At 38.7% G+C, this 26,960-nt stretch overlaps 4 protein-coding genes across 4 annotated transcripts; 1 reads left to right on the top strand and 3 right to left on the bottom strand.

Annotated features, from left to right (window-relative positions):
- Positions 1–872: 872 nt before the first annotated feature.
- Positions 873–9,026, top strand: LOC127968820 (adenosine kinase). Its single transcript, XM_052570181.1, has 12 exons — positions 873–945; positions 3,034–3,086; positions 4,504–4,578; positions 4,682–4,735; positions 4,878–4,956; positions 5,039–5,211; positions 6,064–6,172; positions 6,243–6,413; positions 6,771–6,806; positions 6,945–7,059; positions 7,142–7,228; positions 8,396–9,026. Exons 2-12 carry the CDS (start codon positions 3,073–3,075, stop codon positions 8,518–8,520), a joined length of 1,038 nt encoding a protein of 345 aa, XP_052426141.1. The 5' UTR covers positions 873–945; positions 3,034–3,072; the 3' UTR covers positions 8,521–9,026.
- On the bottom strand, positions 8,845–18,642 carry dusp29 (dual specificity phosphatase 29). Its single transcript, XM_052570189.1, has 3 exons — positions 18,094–18,642; positions 16,763–16,986; positions 8,845–9,575 (listed from the first exon to the last, which is right to left on the bottom strand). The coding sequence occupies exons 1-3, from the start codon at positions 18,252–18,254 to the stop codon at positions 9,358–9,360; spliced, it is 603 nt and encodes a 200-aa protein (XP_052426149.1). The 5' UTR covers positions 18,255–18,642; the 3' UTR covers positions 8,845–9,357.
- Positions 18,643–19,051: 409 nt separating this feature from the next.
- Positions 19,052–21,213, bottom strand: LOC127968829 (dual specificity phosphatase 29-like). Its single transcript, XM_052570191.1, has 3 exons — positions 20,935–21,213; positions 20,538–20,752; positions 19,052–19,809 (listed from the first exon to the last, which is right to left on the bottom strand). Exons 1-3 carry the CDS (start codon positions 21,057–21,059, stop codon positions 19,595–19,597), a joined length of 555 nt encoding a protein of 184 aa, XP_052426151.1. The 5' UTR covers positions 21,060–21,213; the 3' UTR covers positions 19,052–19,594.
- A 1,447-nt stretch (positions 21,214–22,660) lies between these two features.
- On the bottom strand, positions 22,661–26,438 carry LOC127968828 (dual specificity protein phosphatase 13-like). Its single transcript, XM_052570190.1, has 3 exons — positions 26,189–26,438; positions 25,294–25,511; positions 22,661–24,247 (listed from the first exon to the last, which is right to left on the bottom strand). The coding sequence occupies exons 1-3, from the start codon at positions 26,311–26,313 to the stop codon at positions 24,036–24,038; spliced, it is 555 nt and encodes a 184-aa protein (XP_052426150.1). The 5' UTR covers positions 26,314–26,438; the 3' UTR covers positions 22,661–24,035.
- Between the last annotated feature and the right edge of the window lie 522 nt (positions 26,439–26,960).

Raw genomic sequence — 26,960 nt, 5'->3', positions numbered from 1 at the left:
TTAGATTGGCCTTCTGAACATAAAGATATTTATTTGACATTAATGTAGACACTCAAGTCCATCTCTGGCACTTTTTACCACAGTTAACCCTCAATGACATTTATTGTGATTCCAACAATTAACTGTTCTTGATCAATTACAATATTTTTTGATATACAACACCCGCAGTTAAAGTTAGAAAGTGATTAAAAAAAGAATGATTAAGGAGAAATTTGGGGAAAATATCCGTTTTTTAATCTAGATATAAATATCAATTTATTAAAAATAATATTTTTATTAAATAGTATTATATAGTTTATTTTTTTAGGTTAAATATGTACACTATACAAATGGAACTCTTAAAAAATATTTATTTTGAAAAAAAAAAATTCTGAACAAGTTACTGAAGATACTGGATGGAATAAATGAGAAAAATAAATAAGCATATAAATTGAATCTTAATAAAATGTATCTATTTTACCACAAATGATGCTTATGAGAAAAACAGATTAATTCTTGAATCCACTTTTTAACACTTTTTAACATTTTATCCAAAGCGACTTAAAATCAACAAAAGAGCAATGATATGCAAGTGTTAGTTTTTAGCTATTTATTATTATTATTATTATTAACTGAAAAGGAAACGGATAGAATATAATTTTTTGCTGTAAGATTTTTGCAACGTTTTTGGAAAAAATGTAAATTAGATAGAAATAATTACACAGACAGGCAAAATCCCCTTTACAGAAAGTATTGTGGTGTATATTGGATGATTACCATTGTATTAACAAATGCACAGCTGCTAAAAGCGTCAAATTAAAACACACAAATGATCTGATCTGAGATCAGCTCGTGCTCTTTCTGTCAGTCTGATCCATAGACCGTAAAAGAAAGGTCTGATCTCAGGAGGATATCTGCGAGTGACTCCAATGCTGTACAGAAGAACACGCAGAGCAAGACACTGAGGTAAAATCACGATGCGCAAGATTTAAGATTGATTTCATGATCTCAGCTCATGCAGTAAATACGGCATCGTATCACGACTGAAACAGCGACATGCATCATGCACTCGTAGTTCTGATGCGAGATGCAGAAATGACTCGAACGCATGTCTGTTTTGATGGTCGCGCGGACGCCTGAACAAAATGTACCAGCGCATGCATTCCAGAGCTCGTGCATCATATATTTGATATCAGACCGTCATATGCAACACAGTGCATGCATGATATTTCCATGTCGCCATGTGTGCATGCGAGACACTGCATGCATGATTATTGATTATTGGCTTCTGTGGCTCGATCCACCGGCGGCGCCAGGGGGGGTCTTGGGGGGTCTCAAGACCCTGCCAAAAAAATCCCTTGACCCCCCATTTGACCCCCCAGCCTCTTCCTGATTAAAAAAAATATATATGCGGGATAAAGATCCAAACATGTTTCTCTTCAAACTACGCAGAACAATAATAAATAATAATTATTTCGACATTTATTCATACACTGAACCGAGAACCGTTTCTGTCGGACGCGTCCGATTCGAGAACCGATGAGCTGATGATAACTGCGCATGCGTGATTCAGCGTGAAGCAGACTGACACAGAGCGCATCTGAACCGAACTGGTTCTTTTGGTGATTGATTCTGAACTGATTCTGTACTAATGTTATAAGCGCGGGTAAACCAAAGGCTTGAATGAAGGGCAATCATCGCCAATGACGGCATTACATCGAGCGCAAAAGAACCGGTGAACCATTTTTTTTTCAGCTGGTTTATTTGATCGAATTGTCCGAAAGAACCGGTTCACTTGAACACCTGCTCCTTTGCCCCTTAAGTGCCCTTTTGTCAAAGCAAAATTTCCTCATTTTTTTTTTGTAATAACATAAACTTTTGTGAATGCCTGCCCACGCCCAATCATAATATTAGTACAATTTATTAATAATAATTTAGCCGTAAATAAAATGACCAACATGATGACCGTTCACCTGACTACGACCTCATCCAACCAGGAAGATTCCTCATGCTGCACGCGCATTTTTTTTTATTGCTAGAGGATATTTTCAACATCGTGGCAGCTGGTAAGTGGTGTTTCATTCTCAGCGAAGTGATTTTGGTGTTTATTTACTTATTATTATTTTACAAGAACGATGTGATGTGAGAACATGCAGATACGTTGTTTATATTGCAGTGTGTAGCCTGTAGTCAAAGAGTATAGAAGTAACTTCTATACTCTTTGCTGTAGTGTAGAAGTAACACTAGCGTGCTGTTTGAGGGAGAAAAGTTTCACAGGCATCGAGGGGTCTGGTCTTTTTTATGTTATTGGAATAAACTTTTATTATATTACAGTACTTATTTATTTTTAACACGTAAAAATAATTATCACAACACTGGTAAGGCTTATTCAGATTTTATCATTCTCTGAATTATCATTATAAAAATAAAAACAATTCAGAAATGAATTAAAATATAATTATATTTTAAATGTGATGCAAATATTTTTTCTACAAAAGCAACAGTGTTTACAACAGCAAGACCACTTTAGCCTGTAAACTCAATAATATCTATCTGGAAATAAATGTAAAAATATCAATGTCAATAAAAATGCATAATATACCTGACATGAAAGTGCAGTGTGAAGGATATGAATAACAAATGTAGCCAGTCATTTGTTTACATTGCAAAGGTGTTTTTGTTGTTTAGTAGCAGAAAAATGCAGTTATTAGCCATGTCCACTGTATTTTTTGTTGGTTTTCATGAGACCCCCCTTGAAAAGACTAGGACCCCCCCATTGCCCCCCCAATCAAAATTGTCTGGAGCCGCCACTGGCTCGATCCTGTCAGATGCACGCAGCGAACGCGCAACATAAATTATGATGAAAGTAACATTCCAGACGGAGCTTAAAAACACACGTGGGCTTGTTGTTAGCCAACCAGAATGATAGATCTCTCCTTCCGCCCATGCATGTGACACAAGTAATCATCTGGAGCGGGTTTCGGCTTCCGGGTTACAGGATCTTGAGTGTGTGAACTGACACATGTGCTCTCTCTCTCACACACACACACACAGCGAGCAGCAGAACAACAGACAGTCAAAGTGTGTGTGATCATGCCTACAATCAGGTAAGACTGTGAATACTTACTGCAATCTCAGTGTCTATGCTTGTCTGCTTCCGGTTTTGGGATTGTGTTACAATGTGATGCAACGTGCTTTATTTCATCATTTGTGACATCTTAAGCATTTTTCTTATTCAGCTTACTATATATATATAATATTAATAACTTACTATATATTAATATTAATAACTATATTAATAAATGAGATAAATATGCATGGCTTTATATAAATGAATGCTTATTTTACACACACAATATTTAAAAATATGCATAATTTGGCTATTATGCATGACACACATGTGCATTCACTGATCACTTGTGTTTGCTGCAGTTTAGTTTTTTTAGTTCCTCAATAAATGTACGCTTGTCCAAGTTGCTCTGTGTGATTTTAATGGATAACTTATTTAGTTTCAGATCTCTAGCAGCCCGGTCCTGTGCATAGTTTAGTGTGTGTGTGTGTGTGTGTGTGAGAGAGAGAGAGAGAAGAGTTTAGTCAGCACTATAACATGTGCTCTGCTGTAAACACAGTCCGTTTAAACCCATTAAACACACACTGTATGTTAAAAGATTCAAAGTGCATTAATTTTCACAATGTTAATTCAAATGTATAATTTCTGTAAACCGTGTTTTTGGTGTTAACCTCGAATGCATGTAGACTTGACATGATACACAACTTGGTGTGTAAAATAGACATTTGTCAGGCTAATATTAGACCTGTGAGTTCATTCAGAGCCATGAAGAGTTAACTTGTGGACCAGAATGCCTTCCTAAAGCTCAAACTGTACCTTAAGATGCTAGCAACACCAAGGTCATGGGTTTGATTCCCAACTACGTAATAAAAGATATACCTTGAATCTAAGTTGTCAAATCTATAAAATACTGTAAAGATAAATCCTAGAAGCTGGAGAGCCAGAAAGTGGTTCTGCAGGGGTTCAAATCAACAACCTTTTACAATGTCAATTTCACAGAATGGAAAAGAGCAGGAATTCTGGTCTATTTGGCTCCTTGGCTAATAAACGCACTTCTCATTCCAAGGCTTCAAGTCTCAAAGGCTCATGGAAACCCGATCGCGTGCCGACCACCTGTTACTGTCACAGAATAGTTCACTCAGGAATCTGCTCATATTTGTGTCATTCCAAACGCTTGAAATATTTATCAGGAAACATGCAAAGAGATGATTAGCAGAATGTGCATGCTGTTCTTATGCATATAATGAGTTAGGTGGCAGTTTTTGCCCATGACAAATCTGTGCTCTTCTATGCTAAATAAATAAATAATGCATATATATATAGATTTGAAATGAGATTGAGTAAATTCTAGATTAAGAATGCATGTTTATTTATATAGCATGCACTAGTTACTCACAGTGCTTAAAGGTTATTAAAATATCAGTGGTTTATTGTGATCCGTGTCTTGTTTGCAGTCAGAATGCTCTGTTCGGGATGGGGAATCCGCTGCTGGACATCTCTGCCGTGGTGGATAAGGACTTTCTTGATAAGTGAGTGTTGTGTGTGAGTTAAAACGACATGCAACCTCATATCCTCCAGCTCTGTAAGTGTGTGATTATTTCTAACTAACTGTTTGGATGTGTTTGTGCGCAGGTTTGGCTTGAAGCCCAACGATCAGATCCTGGCGGAGGAGAAACATAAAGCTCTGTGAGTACTGTCAATCCTCCTCTCTTTTATATATAGCATGCAACAAAATGTGGAATAATTATTTAATCAAAAATGGTGAAATATTCCAATTGCATTTCAGTCAACATACAAAAAACATGTGTGCGCTTTCTTCTCGCTGCAGGTTTGATGAGATCGTGAAGAAGAGTAAAGTGGAGTATCATGCTGGTGGATCCACACAGAACTCTGTCAAAATCGCTCAGGTACATCATCTGTCAGGGAATTATGGGAAGGCTGTTTTATATCACTGATTTTAACGTACGGTCGGTATCTTCTGTGTCTCAGTGGATGATCCAGGAGCCGCAGAAGGTGGCCACGTTCTTCGGCTGTATCGGCACGGATCACTTCGGAGAGATTCTGAAGCAGAAAGCGGCTGAAGCTCATGTTGACGCTCATTATTATGAACAGAGTCAAGAGCCGACGGGAACCTGTGCGGCCTGCATTACTGGAGACAACAGGTCAGATATAAAACAGGTTTTCTGCTCAACAAGGCTGCGTTTATTTGATCTAAAATACTGTAAAAATGTGAAATATTTTTAGAATTTAAAATAACTAATAACTGTGTGAATCTGTGTTAAAGTGTAATTTATTTCTGTGATGCTCCGCTGTATTTTCAGTGTCACATGATCTTCAAAAATCATGAAAATATGATGATTTACTGCTCAAGAAACATTTCTGATTGTCATCAGTGTTGAAAACAGTTGTGCTGCACAATATATATTTGTAGAAATCATTAAACATTACATTTTTCAGGATTCTTTGATATACAGAAAATTCTATTTAAAGGGCATTTATTTTAAAAATAAATCTTTTGTAGCATCATAAATGCATTTACTGTTACTTTTGATCGTTTTAATGCATCCTTGCTGAATACAATTAATTTATTAAAAAATAATAATAATCTCAAAATTGTAAATGTTAGAGAAAATAAATAAAACTTTTTTTTTTTTTTTTTTTATCTTTTTTTATAATTCATACTAAGATAAAACATGAAACAAGACATCAAACCATTGTGTAATATATACCTAACACACTCTAATATAATATTTCCATATTTAAAAATGTGTCTGATGGAATTAGGAAATTGTAACAATGTAACTAACTATGGTTAATTCTAGTATCAACTAAGCTGGATGGCTGATACCAATAACATTACCGATATAGTTGAAGTGTTAAACATCTATATGATTAATCTGTCTCCTAATGCAGTTTATGACAATCCCATCCATTCTGATATAAAACATGATGGTCCTTTGTGGTTTTACAGCCCCTCACACACATGGGATCAGTGTGTTATTGTGTGTTTGCAGGTCTCTGGTTGCAAACCTGGCGGCAGCAAACTGCTATAATAAAGAGAAACATCTGGATGTTGATAGGAACTGGAGTCTGGTGGAGAAAGCCAGAGTTTATTACATCGCAGTAAGTGCTTCACATTGACCTTCATGTGTGTTTCGAGAGATTTAATCAGCTAGTATCGGTGTCTGTGCAGGGGTTTTTCCTGACCGTGTCTCCGGAGTCCATCCTCAAAGTGGCCAAACATGCATCTGACAACAACAAGATCTTCAGCCTGAACCTCTCGGCGCCCTTCATCAGTCAGTTCTTCAAAGAGCCGCTGATGAAGGTCATGCCGTACGTGGACATCATCTTCGGGAACGAGACGGTGAGTCTTCATGTTCCTCGGTGGTTTTTAAGTGCACTTTTAACCCTATAAAGCCTGGCGTGTGAAATCACAGTCAGGGGGAAGAGTTGCATATGTGGTTTTGTGGAGTATCGTATTTGATATTTGAAGTCGATTTTATTCAAAGTCTCAAACTGAGCAAATGCTGTTATTTAGATTTACAAAAAGTGATGAAGTTCTGATGCTTGTGATGTGAATCACTGAGATCTTTACATCAGTAGAGCAGATACTGATATAAAATGATCTAAATATCAGTCGTTGTCACTCTACATCTCCAATATATTCCTTTCCATGTATCTTCTCATCGACTGTGATGATTGCTTGATGTTTGTTTTACAGGAAGCTGCTACATTTGCAAAAGAGCAAGGCTTTGAGGTGAGCGAAAAATACTGTAATGCAATTTTTTTTCTTGCACACTGAAGAAGTTGTTATCATTTTTGGATGAGCTGCTATATTAATATGATCTCCGAACCGTATAACCTCCTCCTTGCTCCGATGCTTGTGTTCCTGCAGACAGAGGACATCGCTGAGATTGCGAGGAGGGTTCAGTCTCTGCCCAAAGTCAATAAGAACAGGCAGAGGATCGTGGTCTTCACCCAGGGCAGGGAAGACACTGTGGCCACTGTGGGTACGTCCAGCAATCAACATCTGGATGCGTTTGGATCATTTGAGTTGTGTTTCCTGAATTGCCTTTGTTTGTCTTCTTTCAGGTGATAAAGTGAAAATGTTTCCCGTTTTAGACATCGACCAGAACGACATTGTGGACACTAACGGTGCTGGGGATGCTTTTGTGGGAGGTAAATGATTCGTCAGATCAATTTTTTAATGAATTCATATTAATTCGGGAATATATTAGCTGTGCAGTCTTTAATATCTTGGAGGTTTTTCAAAGTTGCAAATGGATTATTGCAGTGCGTTTTACAAGAAATTACTGTTTTAGTCTTTCTACTTATAATTGTTGTGTTTCAGTGTGTTACTTGCCATTTTTGTGTAATTATGTGCTAATTCCGAGTGAATATTCTTAACACAAAGTAAATCCTAAACCATATTTGTATTTCAGCGCATATAAAGTATATACAGTATGGATATGTATATATATAAGCAGTACTTTAGAGTATTTAGTCAAGACTTTTCAAGCTGAGTCTTCAGGGCATGGTGTTAATGACTTAGAGAGTTTTGATATAGTGCAACAATGTGATTCGTAAAATATAGCATTTTACAACAAATATAAAAAAATGGCCAACTTGGGAAAATTGCATGGCGTTCAACTCTGTATGTTTCTCCAAATATGAAGAAACAAGTCTTGTGAATTAATTTTTTAAAAATTTATTTATTTTTAGCCAAACCATTCAGATATTATAAGCAAAAATTTCTTTTTTCTCCATATCTCCAGGCCACTAGGTGGCGCTGTGCTGAAACTGTGCAGGGAGCTTTAGGTCATCATTATTGTGACACACTCCATTTTTGTTCTGAATACTCGAAAGCATTGCAGAGATATAACCTCACGTCCACTTTAACAAGCTCTTCGTCAAATTCATTTACGCGTTATTCAAAGACGGGTTGACTAATAAACTTTAATTTTATGTTTTGTTTTGTTTTGTCACAATGTTCCAAAGATGATCTGGTTTGATTTTCATGTAAATTGTAACGTGTAGGAGAAAAGTTATGTCATTAGTTTCTAGCCATTACATTTCAAAAGTTATTAGCATAAATGTGAGTGCAACTTTGGACACTTGGTGGCGCTAGAGGGTTTGAGTTAGAGACTCCAAATTTGTTGTGGTTAACGTTCAGACTGTCCTCTATCCTCGTGCCAAATTTCAAAACTTTTTACCATATTGTATGTGCAGCCATAGACTCAAAGCTGAAGAATTAGGATTGGGATGCTGTAGATATCAAGGCGGCTCACTAAGCTTTAGAACGGAGCCCACACATTAACTTTGTTTGTTTGTTGTTGTTTCCTGCAGGATTCCTGTCGGAGTTGGTTCAGGAGAAGCCGTTGGAGGAGTGTATCCGAGCAGGTCACTACGCCGCTAATGTCATCATCCGGCGAGTCGGCTGCACTTTCCCCGAGAAACCCGATTTCCAGTAACTCCCTCACATATTTCCCAATACGGAGTCTTTCCAGCTCATTTTTTTTTTGTTCTGAAATTCCGGCAACACAACCTGCGTGCCTCAGCATTGGTTTACACACGTTTCCTGTTAAAACGGGCATTTATCAGGATTGCAACGACCACATATGTACAATTTGTGTTAAAGTATGGTTTGTCTTTGATCTGTTTTTACGTTACATTGCAAGAACAACATTTCTCTATTTAATCTATTAAAGATCTCTGATATCATTTAAAGCAAGTGCATTTATATTTCTCAAAAATAAAAGTAGTAAATTAAAATAACAGGATTTTAGGCTAGCAAGTTGACATCTTTCAGGTATTTATTGTTACTTTGAAATACCAAATTGTATCTTAAACGCACAAAAGTCTCTAAATACACATAAGCTGTATCTGAAGTGGGAAATGTTTTCCTCTTGCTCTTTCTGCTTATGAAACAGGACTGTTCAACTGACCAGTTTAATAAAAACATTTTAACTGTTCCAAAGTTGTGTCGTTGTTGTTTTAGTATCAGTATTTTTAATTCGTTTTAGCTGTATTCTTCATATTAAAGTTGTATTAATTTAGTGTTTTTGTTGTTTGTGTTTGTTAGTTATTGTTTTCAAGTATAGACAAGAGTTCTTCTATATATGTGTGTGTGTGTGTGTGTGTGTGTGTGTGTGTGTGTGTGTGTGTGTGTGTGTGTGTGATGCACAAATGCACCAATCCTTGCACAGAACTAAAACTAGACATACCTCAAACTTAAACACTATTCACTGGCTGCCATTGTCTACACCCAGAAATGTAAAGAGAAATAGCTCTTCTCTCAATAAGTGTTTTTAGTGTTTAAGTGTGTTTTGAGCTCTTCTCTGCTCCAGCAGGTGTGTGTCCAGCTCTCTCAGCTGCTTCAGAAAGCCCCAGTTTGGGATGATGCGGCGTCTGCGTTTGACCTGCTCGATGGCGTCTACAACCGTCATGTGCTCGTAGATCATCAAGTAGGCCAAGAAGAGTGTGGCGGAGCGACTGCGGCCCATCACGCAGTGGATCAGAAGCTTATCTGGAGAAATAAAGAGCAAGATGACAACCTCACCCAGCAGAGTTTGGACGCAACTGATGTTAGAATAAGTGACGAAAACTCGGAAATGGGTCTAAGACAGAAGTCAGTCTGGGAATGATGTTGTGATCAAAAGAAAGTGGCACAAATGAAGACGTTTATATTTAAGATTTTTCGTTGTCTAGACTTTCATCAACCATCTTCATGAGGGGCATCCTGGGATGCTTTTACACATATTGAAGGAGGAACATGTGTGATGTGCATTTCTTGATTTTGTTCCAATAATTTCAATCTTTTTATTTTGTTTTGTTTCTTAACCCTTATGCATTGCTGGGGACATTTTTGTCCACTAGGGGGTAAAGTTGAATCTTATTTTGGCCACAACTTTCTCTGTGTTTGAGCTAATGGAATGATTTTTGGTGACAAATCTTCACCGAAATTTTTGAAAAACTTAACGGTACACTGTGGGCGATACACTCTTTCTCACACACACATACACACACAATATAATATGCTGTTATACTCCATATAGCTTCATATACAAGTCAGAAACTAAGCTTTTTTTTTTTGCACAGGCCTATCTAAAGGGTTAATGGTCCCACCTAGTGATTAAGTGTAAAAATTATTTTTTTTACCCTCTTCCCAAAAGGGAAAACCAAAAACAATCAAGAATGCATGATTATATGGTGTCATGTCTTTGCAATCAAAAAATGTCATTATAATGGAAGTCAATGGGGCAAAAACAGCCACCAACAACAAATTAGGGAGAAACAATGTAAATCATCTCGGTTACGTATGTAACCTTGGTTCCCTGAATAGGGAACGAGATGCTGCGGTGACGTCACCACGTATGGGAACACCTCTGGTGTGACGAATGTCTGAAGCCCTATACCATCCCGCCAATCCTATTGGCCAAATGGCGCATAGCACCACCCTGCGCATGCGCACGCATGATATACCTGGGTGCAGCGCGCCATTTCGCTCAGATTTCATGACTGAAGATGAAGAGTTATCAAGGTACGGAACGGCCAGAACCGCAGCATCTCGTTCCCTATTCAGGGAACCAAGGTTACATACGTAACCGAGATGTTCCCTATCATAGGTCACTTCGATGCTGCGGTGACGTCACCACGTATGGGAACGATATACCAAAACGCCTGACGTACCTGATAACTGAGATCAGAGGAAGCATCTGCTCAAGCGGAGAGAACCCGGGAGCCAGGAGCCATCCTCACATCCAGACTGTAGGACTTGATAAAAAATGCTCGGTGAGGACCATCCTGCCGCAGCACAGATATCATCCATAGAAGATCCACTGAGAAAAGCTTGAGAAGAAGCCACAGCTCAAGTGGAATGAGCCTCAATTCCTAAGGGCGAAGCGAGTCCGCGCGCCTCATAGGCCAAAGAAATTGCCTCCACCAGCCAATGGGACATGCGCTGCTTTGTAACCGCATGGCCCTTACTTTATGTCCAAAACAGACAAACAGCTGGTCAGATTCATGCCAAGGGGCTGTACGATCCACATAAGTCTTTAAGCTCTCACAGGGCAAAGACTTAGATCTCTTGATCCAGCCTCAGCAGGTGAAAAAGCTTCCAGGAACACTTACTGAAAGCGAAAGAGGTTAGATGCGACCTAGGAACATAGTTAGGCCTGGGCCGCAGCAGCACCTTCACAGAGCCCGGTGCAAATTCCATGCATGAGGGTGAAACAGAAAGAGCCTGTAAATCCCCAACTCTCTTGAGGGAGGATAAAGCCATGAGAAGAAATGTCTTCAGTGTCAAGAATTTATACGATACGGGCTCCAAGGGCTCAAACGGATGCCCTGATAAACCTAGCAACACAAAGGATAAACCCCATGAAGGAACTCGAACAGGGCGGAAAGGCCTCAGCCGTCGCGCACGCTGTATGCAACGAGAAACTAATGGATGACGCCCCATAGAGGCACCGCCTAAGTATTCGTGGTAAGCTGAAATGGCTGCCACGTAAACCTTAAAAGTGGCTGGTGTTACGCCATCCGAAAAACAATCCTGGAGGAACTCCAGCACTGAAGCCACTGGGCAGTAAACTGGATCCACATTACGATTGCCACACCAGGCTGTAATCAGTCTCCACTTGAAAGCATATAAGCGTCTCGTAGAAGCTGCTCTAGAATTCAATATAGTCTCAGCGGTTCCAACAGAAAGACCGGGACATACTAATGCACTCCGCTCAGTGGCCACGCCCACAGTTTCCACAGATCCGGCCTCGGGTGCCAAATCAGCCCCTGTGCTTGTGATAATAAATCTCGCCTGAGGGGAATCTCCACGGAGAGCCCGCTAGCAGACTGATAGATCCGCAAACCACGGCTGCGTGTGCCATCGCGGAGCCACCAGCAACAGCTGTTCCACTCTGTCCCGCCGTATTCTGCATAATACCGCTGGGATCAAATGAATCGGAGGAAAGCATACACACTGGTCCTGGGCCAGCTGTGAGCTAATGCATCCACGCCCAGGGGCGATGGGGGGCATAGGGAGAACCATAGCGGGCAATGCATAGTCATGTTAGACGCAAATAAATCCACTTTCGCTTTGCCGAATACCCACCATAAAAGATTCACCGTCTGGAGGTGTAATCTCCATTCTCCCTGTTCCAGAGCCTGTCTGGATAGCATATCCGCTCCGAAGTTCAAACGTCCAGGGACATGAACAACTCGGGTCGACAGAAATTTTCTCTGAGACCAGAGAAGAACATGTCTCGCCAGCCTGCACAGGGGGCGAGAGCGTAATCCTTCCTAATGATTCAGGTATGAGACAAACGCTGTGTTGTCTGATCTGAGCAGCACAAGACGGCCGATCAGCAGATTCGCGAATTACTGGAGAGCCAGAAAACTGCCAGTAATTCCAACCGGTTTATATACCAACCGCGTTGTGCAGCTGTCCACACTCCATGGGCTGATAGCCCTTGACAAACAGCTCCCCAACCGGTCAAAGACGCATCCGTCGTGACGGTCTCTGGGAAAGCTCAATCCCCAGCCGAACCCCGGTAGGAGAAACTCGGTTGGCATCCATAGTTTTAACGACATCACACACTCCGTGTCACCGAAATCGTCGGATGCGGAAGACAACGGGGTGAAATATTTCGTCTTTCCGCCCACTTTTCCACTGAAAAGGGGCGCATGTGAAGTAACCCCAGACAAATTACGGGGAATGCCGCTGTCAATCGTACAAGTGGTTAACAGATGGACGCCCTGGAGCCGCAACGGGGCCAGAGCTACATCCATGCATTGAGAAGTACGGGGTCTACGACTTCTATAGCCCCTTTGCTCAGCAGAGTTGACATCTCCTGTCACAACACTGCTATTACCATCAGTCTACCACCGTGGAAAGAATTCAGCGGAAAGAGGCGGGCCTCTAAAAAGCGAATTGGTGTATCCGTGACAATTGTGCGTAACACCCATTGAGAAATGCCGGGCAAGCGTTACACGCGACCCAAAACGATACTAGCAGTTTCTCAAATTTCCGCTTTCTGCAACGTTGTCATACACAATGTCCGTGCACGGAAAAGCCTGCGGCATTCGTGCACAGGGGAAGTGTATGCATAAGAGCTATTGCGTCCCGTTGTGTATAATCCTGAACGTGTCCACGGCAGGAATTAGACCAACGAATTGAACATCAAGCTCTGCCGCTAACTAAAACGGCGGCTGTGCGAGCCGTCATAAATGGGTCGTCTGTGTAAGACCCTAGAATCACCCCTCAAAATCTGAAAGCTGGATTGCGCAGTGTCTGAGGGATTATTAGTTATTATTTATGCCTGGCGTCACAGCCCGATCCAATGCTGCTCGAAGCGCTGTTTGCTGCGAGACAGCCAATGTCAGAGCGTAGGGACTGCAGTGAGTGTGTTGGATGCGCATTAGCGGTCCAACAGCACTCTATAGTGGAGGGCACAGTCCCTGGCGAACATGAAGTAAAGCGCATGCGTAAACTCGCTGCGTTTCGTTGTGTATAATCCTGAAGCGTATCCACGGCAGGATTTAATTCACCAAGATAAAAATCGGGCCACGTCGCCATTGCGAGAACGTGGCGGCTGTATGAGCAGTCATAAACTGGCCATCTTTGCCAGCCTTTTGTACCGCCCCTCAAACTCTAAAGGCTGGATTGTGCAGAGTGTCTGAGGGGGCGCTCAAATGATAACTCAATCCAATGATGCTCGAGGTGCCTTAGCTGCGAGACAGTCAATGTTAGAGCATGGGGACTGCAGTGAGAGGGTTGGATGTGCATTAGCAGTCCAACAGCACTCTCTAGTGGAGGGCACAGACCCTGGCAAACATAGAAGGAAAGCGCAAGCGTCAAACTCGCCGCGTTTCGTTGTGTATAATCCTGAAGCGTGTTCACGGCAGGATTTAATCCAACAAGATGACAGTAGGCCACGCCGCTAGCGAGAACGTGGCAGCTGTGTGAGCCATCATAACTGGCCATATTCGCCAGTCTCTCGTGGCGTCCCTCAGACTCTGAAGGCTGAATAGTGCAGAGTGTCTGAGGGGGCGCTCAAATGATAGCTCAATCCAATGATGCTCGAGGTGCCTTTGCTGCGAGACAGTCAATGTTAGAGCGTGGGGACTGCAGTGAAAGGGTTGGATGTGCATTAGCAGTCCAACAGCACTCTCTAGTGGAGGGCACAGACCCTGGCAAACATGAAGTAAGGCGCATGCGTCAAACTCGCTGCGTTTCATTGTGTATAATCCTGAAGCGTGTTCACGGCAGGATTTAATACAACAAGAAAACATTAGGCCACGCCGCTAGCGAGAACGCGGCAGCTGTGTGAGCCGTCATAAACTGGCCATATTTTCCAGCCTCTTGTGGCGTCCCTCAGACTCTGAAGGCTGAATAGTGCAGAGTGTCTGAGGGGGCGCTCCAATAACAGCTCAGTTCAGTGACGCTCGAAGTGCTTGTGCTGCGAGACAGTCAATGTTAGAGCGTGGGGACTGCAGTGAGAGGGTTGGATGTGCATAGCAGTCCAACAGCACTCTTCAGTGGAGGGCACAGACCCCGGCAAACATAGAAGGAAATGCATGCGTCAAACTCGCTGTGTTTCGTTGTGTATAATCCTGAAGCGTGTCCACGGCAGGATTTAAACCAACAAGATAAACATAGGGCCACGCCGCTAGCGAGAACGCGGCAGCTGTGTGAGCCGTCATAAACTGGCCAAATTCGCCAGTCTCTTGTGCCGTCCCTCAAACTCTGAAGACGAATTGTGCAGTGTCTGAGGGGCGCTCAAATAACAGCTCAGTTCAGTGACGCTCGAAGTGCTTGTGCTGCGAGACAGTCAATGTTAGAGCGTGGGGGAGAACGAGAGGCTTCTCGTAAAGAACCGTAATAAGAGAATGAAATTTTTCCCGAAATAGACACGACTCGATACGTCTAGACGAGACTAGGTCGCGGCGGAGTTAGGCGCGATCCGTTCGGCTAGAGAGGTAGTCAAACGGCATCGCTATATAATAGCATGTCACTAAATCGTGGCAAAAACCCGCGCCGTTCGTGATATGCGCCGATAAGGCTGCTTCCAGGACCTCGAACCTCTTGGTGGAGGTCCGTGAGAAGGGTAGTTTATCCACCGCGTGGATAGCCACATATTAGCACACTGAGAAAAGGGGAAGCGCGTTTCTCCTGTCCGCTCGGAGGGAGAGAACCGCTTATGCCGGTCAGAGCCTACTCTGAGTAGAAGCTGCGGTAGACAACATAGTATAAAGCAAAACTGCTCTGATTACCGCGCTCGAGTAGGGGAGAGCGAGCAAGTGGAAAAATCCAGTGCATCACTGTACTCATAGTCAAGCCGCACATATCGCCCCTAACCAACACCTCGTGCGGGGCCTCGGCGACCGCAGAAGCGAACGGTGGGGGTTAGACGCGAGGCGACTGAAGAAATAGACTCCAGAGCGTGGATTACTTTCTTATTTTACCATAGCCGTAGGCTATCACAGAGAGAACATGAGAGAGGCTGCAAACGAATCTCTCATGAGTGCCTCCCTGTGATAAACCCATATACGGCTCTTACCTTTCGTTGACTCATCGCGTCCGCGAAAGAGGAGTTAACACTGCTCGAAGAAAATCGCTGGAGAACGCGAGATGATAGGGCACAGATGATTCGCTATTCCTGAAGGAATGAAATCTGAGCGAAATGGCGCGCTGCACCCAGGTATATCATGCGTGCGCATGCGCAGGGTGGTGCTATGCGCCATTTGGCCAATAGGATTGGCGGGATGGTATAGGGCTTCAGACATTCGTCACACCAGAGGTGTTCCCATACGTGGTGACGTCACCGCAGCATCGAAGTGACCTATGATAGGGAACTAATGTTGCACAAAAACTAAAAATGCATCAAAGCCAATGTTCCTACTAATCTTTGACATGCCCAAGACTGTTATAAAAAGTTTTTAAAAAAATCCAGCCACAATTACTTTTATATTGAAAATAAGTAATTTTGTGTGTTTTTTCCCCCCAAATCAGTGACATCATTTATGAACTTAGCAATTAAAATCTTGGATTTTTTTTTAAACAGTTTTGATCAGGACTGAAGTTGATTAACAGATTTATGCAAAAAAAATTGAAAAAAAATATGAATCTGATACATTTTTACAGCAGTTTAATTGAGTGTTTTCATCCCGAACATAATGAAAGGGAAGTGAATTTGAACAATGCACAAGGGTTAATAGCTTTGTAAAGCAATTCATTAAAGGGGAAGATTTTCAGATGAGCTGTCCTCAACTTTTGACTTGAATGTCCTCAACTGTCCACAAAAAAAAAAAAAATAATAATAATAAATTATCCACATTAACTCTTTCTGCCAAACTAAATAACTAAAAATATATAAATGTCATTAACAACTAATAAGTAAAAGGACCCAACTCTTTTAAACCAATGAATTTGAATGATATTTCCAGTCATTGTGTTCTCACAAATTCTGCTTGAATATTCAGCTTGGATTTCAACAATGCATACAGTATTCATTATAGAAATAACTTGCAAGAATCCTAGATCTTAAATGAAAAGCAGATGTTGATTGTGTGCATTAAAATAAGAAATCTAGATTTTTAGTTGGCCCCCTGCGAAGTTTGAGGAACCGCTTTTTTAGATCAAATGTGTCAAATGTGTCCAAATATTGCCTGCAGTATGCTGATTCGCTCTTGAGTAATATCTGTTGTGTTTCAGCTCACTCTGGGGGTTTCTGAGGGTCTGGTGGATGTGTTCTGCGGCAGGATAGAAGAACTGGCTGAGGTTGAACGTGGGAACATCTTCCGCCGTGATCCCGTAGTAATGCACGTCCATGTCTCTGTAGTATTCAGCGCCGGTGTCCACACTGTTCCACTCGCCCTCGGCTGCGTTCAGGATGTGTGTGATGCCCATCGTCTTCAGCTTGTATCGGTCCTTTGCTGTTTCTCTTCACAGAGACACAACAGCTTTTAGACACTAGTCCACCATTAAACTACCTTCCCATCTCATGCCTACAGAAAAACTCTCCATACGTCTGCACTTTAAACCTCAACTGTGCACTAGCACTAACATTTCTTACATTACTACAATTTTAGATTTTTATAGATGCTAATATAGACTAGTTATCATACTTTGTGTGCACGGTCTGAAAGTTGGATATGGTGCTAGTCCACTTTCTTCACTGACTCTATTTCACATTTTTGCGTAAATTAAAAACGTACTGGCTTTAGATGCTTTACTGGATTAAAAAATCTTAATGATCGATTTGTTTCCTACAAACAATTTTTATTAGGAGTGCAAAAACATACAACATAGGGTGAACACAAAACACAAAAACAACAATAAAACAGCAATGAAAATAAGCAGAAATGACAAATGGGTAATAGTAGAAGTATTTAAATAGCAATAGCATGTATAATAATAATGCTAATAATATTTTGTGATGACGGCAAAAGTAATAACAATAATAATAATAGATAACATTGATAATAAAGACTTTTTTTTACTTAAGAAAGCAATATATTAGGTATTATGGACTCATGTTTTAGGTAAAAAGGGTCAAATGCTGTGTAAAATTGCTTCCGAAAGTTTTTTAAAAAGATGTTTTGTTTAATAAGATGTTAATTGATTGCCTTTAGTTGTGTGGATTACTTGTGGATTATTGTGATGTTTTTATCAGCTGTTTGGACTCGCATTCTGACGGCACCCATTCACTGCAAAGCATCCTTGGTGAGTAATTGATGCTAAATTTTCCAAATATGATGAAGAAACGAACACATTTACATATTGGATGGACTCTGAAGTTGAGTACATTTTCAGCACTTTTAAATAACGTTTTCTTTAAGTAAATCATAGAGTTGCAGTTTACTATTTAATGTAGCACAATAACACAACTCTGGCTTTGACTTTAGTGATAGTTTAAGGGAAATAATCAATAGGCTTACTGTATAATAGGATGAATGTTATTGAGTGTATTAAGTATGCATCTTTTTCATGTCTCCTGCATTATTATCATCACAACTGATATTAGGGTTAGTCAAACAACACAACTCACTCGTTCCCTATGTAGACGTTAGGCCAGACCTCATTGACGTGTGTGTAGGCGACGCTGCCGTGCGTCAGGTGTTTCTCCAGCTCGTAGCCGTTTGGTGTCACATATTCCTCTTTCTCTTCAGAAACCTCAGACTTCACTCCAAACTTCCTCCTTGAGGTCATCTTCAAACACGCGTTCGATTAAAACAGCATGAGAGGGTATAAACAAGGCCCAAAGGCAGAAGCGTAGATGAAAACCAGGCCGAATGCTGAACTACGTCTCATTTTAGGTGTAAATCAACAGCTGGAGGTTGTCTCCGTATCACTTCTGACTTCAATATCTGTCTCTTTCTCTATTTTTTTGTGTTCAGGTCAGATCAGGAGTCCGTGCTGAGCTGAGTCGACTGCTTTGGGCTGACGAACGGTTGGAGTTGGGTGTTAAATTCTGGGTTATTTTTAGAGGTCTGTTCTACCTTTCTCTCACTAGAGAGAGCTGAACCCCTCAAAAATACATTTATATGTTTCTCAACTGATACAAGACGTGACATGAACACCATAGCACACTAATAGTGCACCCAAATTAATGCTGAGAACTATAATCAAGAATCATGATCCCTTAAAGACTTGTTTGCTCTACATCATTTCATAAATGGCAACTCTATGATTTATTAATTCTTAAAAGAATAGCTCACCCAAAAATGAACATTTGCTGAAAATGTTGTCTTCGTCAGGTCATAAGGATGAGTTTGTTTCTTCATCAGATTTGGAGAAATGTGGCGTTTCAGTGCTTGTTCACCAATGGATGCACTGCAGTGAATGGGTGCCGTCAGAATGAGAGTCCAAACAGCTGATAAACCACTGCATGCATATATGCACAGTATATACTAACAGAATATATGCATGCATGTACACACAACATATACTTTCAAAATATATGCATGCATATACACACAACATATACTTAAAAAATAAATGCATGCATATATTTTTAAAGCTGTTGCATGTGATTTTTTTGCATATAGTACTAAACTCTTGCACAAAGACAAGACACCAAAATGGGACACCTCGTACACAATTTCCAGGATTAATTAGAAATAATGTATTTGTCTCTATTGGAATAAATATCACTTAGTGTGTGTTTTTCTTGTCCATAATATTGCTTTGTCAAGTAAAAAAAATAGTTTTGAATCAGGAGAGAAATCTGCACAGATCAAGCTACTGTATAAACAGTCCTGAACGAATATCTTTATGTATTTTGATTAAAGAAGCATTGTTTTGAATATTGACTTGTTAATTGATGTACGGAAGTGGTGTGGATTATTTATGGATTATTTTTATCAGCTGTTTGGACTATCATTCCGACGGCACCCATTCACTGCAGAGCATCTACTGATGTAACATGATTTCTCCAAATCTGTTCCAATGAGGAAACAAACTCAAACTTGAGCTCATTTTCAGAAAATTTTCATTTTCGGGTGATTCATTCCTTTAAATGAGTTATTAAAGATTCCTCTTTGTTTATACTAATAGATCTGATCTCTTCTCTGCAGATTGAGGCTAGAGTCCAGCTGACGGAGCTGTTGAAGGAATCCAGCGTTGGGTAAAATGTTCCTGTGGGCACAAACTACACTGACGGCGTCTGCGATGGTGAGTTTTTCGTATATCATCAGATACGCCAGAACTAGTGTCGCTGAACGACTCACGCCTCTGGCACAATGAACCAAGACCTTCCCCTCTCCTGAAAAACAGAGGAAACTAGCATCACACACTCAGGTTTAACCTGTTCAAACCCGTCACATCGATGTCTATAAAACATCAAACAGATTCAACTTAAACACGATATTCATCCAACAAGAAAAACTAGAGTGCATCTTTAAATTTAGGAATTGATTGGTTTTTATAAAGTGTTTTTTTTTGTCATTTTGTTCAGTGTTTTTTGATTAAACATTATTTTATTTGTAATAATGTCACGGAGTAATCATTCACAATGCGACCTAGAATTCCTAGAAGGCGGTTTTAAACACCTAAACACAATAATATCCCCAATATGTCAATCCCTGAAATCAATACCTTAAATAAGTAAACTCTTAAGCATACTCTTAATAAACTTCTATTTTTGTAATTTGTAGTTGTGAATTTTCTTTTTCTGTTTTATTGACCTAAACTATTCTACCCCAAAGCGGACTTGAGCGTGCAAGTTTAGTAAAAAACTATTTAATAAGCCACCACTAAACATGAATAGAACACTTAACTGTATTTTTAACTATATCACAATCAAAAGATTGAGGTTCAAGTACAGTATAGAGCATATGTAGGCTATACTTTTCTGTTTGTGTATTTCTGAGAAGTGCATAAGACAGTAGGCTTTCTTATTTTTTTTGTTTAAAAGAAGTGCACTAATAGCACATCACAAGTGAAACATGCATCATGCAAACTCTGTCGGTCTGGAGGTGCACAATGTCTTACTCTGCTGAGACAGAGCTTCATGAATGAAACTGGCTGTTGGGAGGAAGAACGGTGCGATGTCAAAGTGTCTGCTGTCTGGTGCCTCCACGCCGTGATACTCTATGTTTGTGTCTGTGTAGAAACCGGCTCCGGTGTCGATGTGAGCGGGTCCGTGTGCGGCGTTGACGATGTGAGTGACTAGATGTCTTAGAAGTGTCTTGTCTTTCGCTGTCGCACTGAGAGAATCAAGAGTTCATTCTGAGCAGTAGCTCTCAAATCTCACCTATACACAAACGTCTACCAATAGCATTGCATGCATTTGAGTTCTGAGCTCCACATGTGGTAGAAATAAAAAGAAACATTGAGTTAGCTAACACACATTAGGAGACTAAAAGTGTTGCATTGGAGTAATACGCACGCATCACTGATGTAGATGTTGGGCCAGACTTCATTATAAGCGCTGGAGGGTCGACGGTTCGTTAGCAGGAGGGTCAAAAGGTCACAGATGGGCGGAGTCTCGTATCCAACATTCCGTGTGCTCATTCTTTAATTTAATGTACGTTGATCTTTTGAAGTAATAGAGCTGGATGTACTGTGAGAACATAAAGTCATTTGTTATTTGTGTTGTCAAACTCACACGTTTCTCTGTTCTTCTGTTTCTTCTGCCGGGTCTGTGGTCCACGTAGAGCCGTGTTTGTGTGAGTGTGATGCAGTAAGTGATACGTGTCTCTCTTCTGGCCTCTTTGAGTGTTGGTAAATATAGATGAGACTCAAACAGACGCACAGCTGAGGAGCTTTGAATAGAAGTTCATTAAGGTAGAGATGGTTCACATTTTAAATAGGTTCTTTTCATGGATAAAATAATAGAAAATGTATCAAAATATATATTTGAACAAATCTGCTTTTTATTTGTTAAATTCTGTTATATTGTATAAACTATTAAGTTTGATGTCATTATGACATATAGCTATTTTAGATTTTTATATATAAAATTTTATTATTTTATTTTATTATTATTTTAAAAGTCTGTTTTTCTTATATATATATATATATATATATATATATATATATATATATATATATATATATATATATATATATATATATATATATATATATATATATATATATAACAGAATAATATATTTATTTAATAATATATTATTTTATATATTTCAATATAGGAAATATAATAATATATTTCTATAGGCTTGGTGTCCTGATTACATATATATTTTTATTTTCATGAATATATTTTAATAATTGAAATATATATATTTTTTTTTTTATAAACTTTGTACATTCTTGGTCTTATTGTGCACAATCTTCATAATATTTATAAATCTGAAATAACTTTTGCACTGATGTTTCGTTTTTAACCCCTTCCCTCCTGTTTGTTGTTCTGAAAGCACTACAGTGTTAAACTGTGAATGTGACTTTATTGTGTCTCTGAACATTTAGCAGGAATAACAGAATTTTAGACAACAAAAGAAAATGCATCAACTAATTTTAATTGAGAAATGAAATCCTGCATCAATTCATTTAATTCCATCAGTTTCTGAATCCTGCATTTCTGCCAGGGAATTTTCATTATCGTTCTTCATGTGAGTAATTGTGTTACTGTATCTAATGTATTTGTGATTAGTGATGCAAATTGCATTAAGACAGAAGAAAATTAGATTTATCTTTATATCATTCTTTTTTTAAATGAAATCTTAAATAAAGATAAAGGCTATATTTTGCATTAACATTTTTTTTTTTTTTTTACAGTTTTATCACTCAAATTCCCATTAAAAAATATATGTATTATTATTATTATTATTTTAAAAATTCATTAGGAAATCACCATTGTGCCAGTTATTGGGAGACTATTATAGTTTTTAATAACAGTAAAGAGTTTTTTCTGCATTAGTGTTGCTGATGTTTTTTTTTTTTTTCTCATTAACTTTTCTTTGATAAATATCTAAACATTCTTAAATCTAGAAATATTTATGTGTCTTGATTTAAGATTGGTTAGTTATTTGTACTGGAAAACAGGACAAAAATACTAATATTAATCAGTAAACCACAATATAACTATTGCATATGATGTCTCTATCTGAATAAATCTAAAATAGATATTTTCAAGCACAAACAGACTCATGTTGTGTTGAGAAGATTTTTAATGTTTTTTAAAGTCTCTTAAAGTTCTTTAGAGTTCCAAAAATCAGTAATATTGTGAGATATTATTACAGTTGAAAACAACCATTTTGCATTTTAATATACTTTAAAATATAATTTATTCTTGTGATGCAAAGCTGATTTGTTTTTGCATCATAACTCCAGTAAAAGCAGCTTTCCAGCAGCACAAATGTACTTACTTGTGTATAAAACTGCAAAAGTAAAATGTACAGTAAAATATCATATCAACATGACAGCAATATGATCTTTATTTGTTTTTTTATACATTATAATAAAATAAATTATTTTCATGTCATCGTTTTATTTAAAAAGCGCATTATAAAACAACCCAAGGCTGACCGAAGTCTCAGTAAATAAAACAGACAAAGGGTGTTCGTTTTAATAATGTTTATCTAAAATATTTAAATATGTTTAGTCATTGATTCATTATTAAAATATTTAGTCATTTTATTAGGCTGTATACTCTCTCCTGTAGTAATTTAAAAGCAGTCGGTTATGCATTTTATGTAGACATATATATATATAAAATAAAAGTATATTTATTTTAAGCTTTAAAAATGTGTAACCTAATGTGATGTACAGTATCTGAATCTGTGGTGTTTTGGTCCTGTTGTGTACAGTGTGTGATGGTCCTGAAGAGGTAGTGTGTTGTGTTTGTGTGAGTGACTGTATGTTTACTAAACTGCTCAATGCCATTAATATATTACTCTGAAAGTGCATAGATATGTTTGCATATGAAGTGCATGTTCAAGCTTTTCACCGAGGTCCAAAATTCACAGTATTTATCCAAAACCCACTGAAATATGAACTATGTCAGATATCTTGATTGCTTTCATTGGATGCTTGAAGCCTAACAAGTGACCGACTGAGACGCTCTACATAGGGCACAACTCTGTGTGTTAATAGACGAGACTAAAACAAAATCTAGTTAAAATATCTTAATGCTGGATTTGTTTTATCTTGTGTCCTCTCCAGATGTTCACTGATGGACTGGAGTGCTGTGGATTATTGTGATGTTTTTATCAGACTCTCATTCTGACGGCACCCATTCACTGCAGAGCATCCATTGATAAAATGCTTAATTTTTTCCTAATACGGATGGAGAAACAAACTCATCTTGGATGACTTGAGGGTGAGGACATTTTAAACAAATGGTAAACTATTCCTTTAAGAAAAGAAAATGACTTTTTCTTGTGCATAAGCTCCGCCCACCATCAGATCTCATTGGTCCAAGCTCCAGGTTACTGTAGGCTTCACATATTGTTTGTATCTATGTTCTGGTACTCATTGTGGAGAATTGAAGCACTTGTATGTATGGTGATCGTTCATCATGTTTGCTCAGAGCAGGACACATCGTCTGTGCTTCCTCTTCCTCTGCAGGTCCAGGTCCAACAGCAGAGCCAGGAAGTTCCTGTTGGGATAGATGGCTCGTTTCTGGATGACGCGCCGTATGGCCGTGTGCAGAGGCATGTCGTGATACAGCATCAGATACGCCAGCACCAGCGACGAGGAGCGGCTCATTCCCATGATGCAGTGCACCAGAACTTTTCCTGTAAGGAGGAAGCCAGAGATCTGGTTACATACAGACATCGTTGCATGGTAAAAATAACACCCACAATTCATTGCAATGATTCATTTGAAGGCCTTGAGCTCACTGCTATTAATACAGCTGTTACTACAGACACCGCAGAGGAGTTCAAGAACACGAGTCTCTTCTGCTCACAGATGATGCAGTTATTTGATCAAAAATATTGTAAAATTGTGAAATATTATTTCCATTAAAACAGCTGTTTTCTATGTGAATTTTTCTTTAATTATAATTTATTTCTGTGATGCACAGCTGTATTTTCAGCATCAGTCTTCAGTGTCACATGATCTTCAGAAATTAATATAATGATTTGCTTCTCAAGAAACATTTCTGATTATTATCAGTGTTGAAAACAGTCGTTTTTGTGGAAACTGTGATGCATTAGATTTTTCAGGATTCACAGATCAATAGAAAGTAAAAAAAAAACAGCATTCATTTAAAAATATAAATCTTTTGCAACATTATAAATACCTTCACTAGCACTTTTCATTAATTTAATGCAACTTGATGAACAGATCAGATAAAAGTATTTAAAAAGCATTTTTTAATGCAAGTTTGTGAGCACTTTACATGTGCATGTGAATTTCCTTGAATTAATATGTCTTGATATTTTTACTAGAATCAAGACAAAAATACTTTTTAATAAAATAAAATATAAAAATAATGTGCAACTCATTTTAGTAATGCACTGCAAGTGAAAATTGACAAAAGCGCTGACAAAATATCTATTTGATATGATTGCTGAATTTATCAATATCTTTTTTATCTTTAAAAGCTGCATCAGCTACAGATTTATCCTCAATAACGAAATCACCATTTTCACATATGAAGTCACCCGACAATTAAAGTCTTCTCAGTGGCAGTGCAATTACATTTTTATAGCAGATTATGAAGACTTGTTATTTTGAATAGCATGCATTGATTAATCACACACACACACACACACACAGTAAGTCCAGAAGCATGTTTAGTGCACAAGCTGTTTGTCTTCTGTGAGTGATTTCTGACCGTCAGGAGTGCTGAGAGCTTTGTGAATGAAATCTGCTGCCGGTTTGAAGTAAACGTCCAGATCGAAGTGTGTGGAGTCGTCAGCGGGGATCCCACAGTACACAAAACTAGTGCCGTAGTAGTTCTGGTCCGCGATGCTTCCTCTCTTGGTGTGAGCGGCGTTCAGAATGTGAGTGATGCCCAGATTCTGCAGCGCGCTTCGGTTCTGTGCTATTCCTCTGATGGGAAAAATAAGAGTAGAAGATGGTTAGAAATGACTGGGGATTAAAATGCAAGCTCTGTGGTCACATATCAATATCAAAACTGGCCTGGTTTACTTAGTTTCACCTCCATTCCAGTCAAAAGAGTTATTTTAGCATCATTGGTAAAACATAAATAAGATTTATTTAATTTCTTTTTAATTTTAGGTTAATCTTTTATTTATTTTTTGTACATTTTATTTATTTTTTTATTTATTTTTTAATATTTCTAGTAGAAATACTCCCTAGGCAACTTGCTGAAATAAATTAATTATTCATAATTATAGATTTTTTTTTTTTAATTTGATCTAAATAGGCCTATAAAATGTTTTATTAAAAAAAATAATAATAATAAATAATAATGCTATTTCAAGTAATACATTACAATCTTTAAGGTTTTAGTTTAATATAACTTTCACCATACAAATCACTTTCTGATGGATAAAATGTCCAAAAATATTTTCCTAAAAAATACAATGATAGATCAAGCTCCAGCCTTATTTTATCTCAGAAATGCATCAGTTTATGGAAGTACAATGTGTTGTGAACGTTAAACTCAATATGTAGATCAGTGTTGTGAAGTAGTCACATTTAAAATAGTATGAATTATGATATTTTCAGCTGTCAAACCGGAGACTCGAGCAGCTCGTACTCACACGTTCCCGATGTACAGGTTTGGCCAGACCTCATCGATTTGGTGCAAGTTTAACTTACATGAGTCCAGAACTTTCTCCAGGTCCTTGACCGACAGATACTCTTTCCTGCTCAATTTACGGGCCATCGCTTCTCTCCTGAATTACCCAGCAAACAGATGAAGAGAGAGTGTGTTTATAATGATCTGCGCTCCGGACTCGTGATCCCACACAACAGCTGTCACCCAATTTAGTGCTTCAGTGAGGAGATACTGAGACATGGTGTACACACACACACACACACACTCACACACACACACACACTCCACTGCAAACAGACAGATCTGATCTGAGTACTCTTTCTGTTATGCTTTCTTTAATAGTTTATAATGAGAACACAGCTGTCAAACTCCTAAAAGCTCATTATTCACTGATAGTCTTCTGAAATCTGTTTCTCTTTCAGATCCAGAAAGTGATGCACTTTAAATCATGCAGCTCTGCTCAGTACAAGAACTTTTGAAGAAAAAGTACAAGCATGAATAATAATCTGTGTGCAAATATAACAAAACATGCAAATGTACTACAGAACAAAACAAAAATGTAAAGAAAAATGACTGGTTACACAAGCTTGTAACGATATGTAGGTGAGTAATTAATTAATTTCTGGGTGAATTCTTATTATTGAGTGATATATATATATATATATATATATATATATATATATATATATATATATATAAAATTTAAATATATAAAAAAATTCTAAAATGTTGGTAATGCTAGTTTAAAAAACTGA

The sequence above is a fragment of the Carassius gibelio genome, chromosome B12, assembly GCF_023724105.1.
Source record: "Carassius gibelio isolate Cgi1373 ecotype wild population from Czech Republic chromosome B12, carGib1.2-hapl.c, whole genome shotgun sequence".
Classification (NCBI taxonomy): Eukaryota; Metazoa; Chordata; class Actinopteri; order Cypriniformes; family Cyprinidae; genus Carassius; species Carassius gibelio.
Note: the sequence above shows the minus strand (reverse complement) of the source record. Positions and strands in the feature narration are given on the sequence as shown.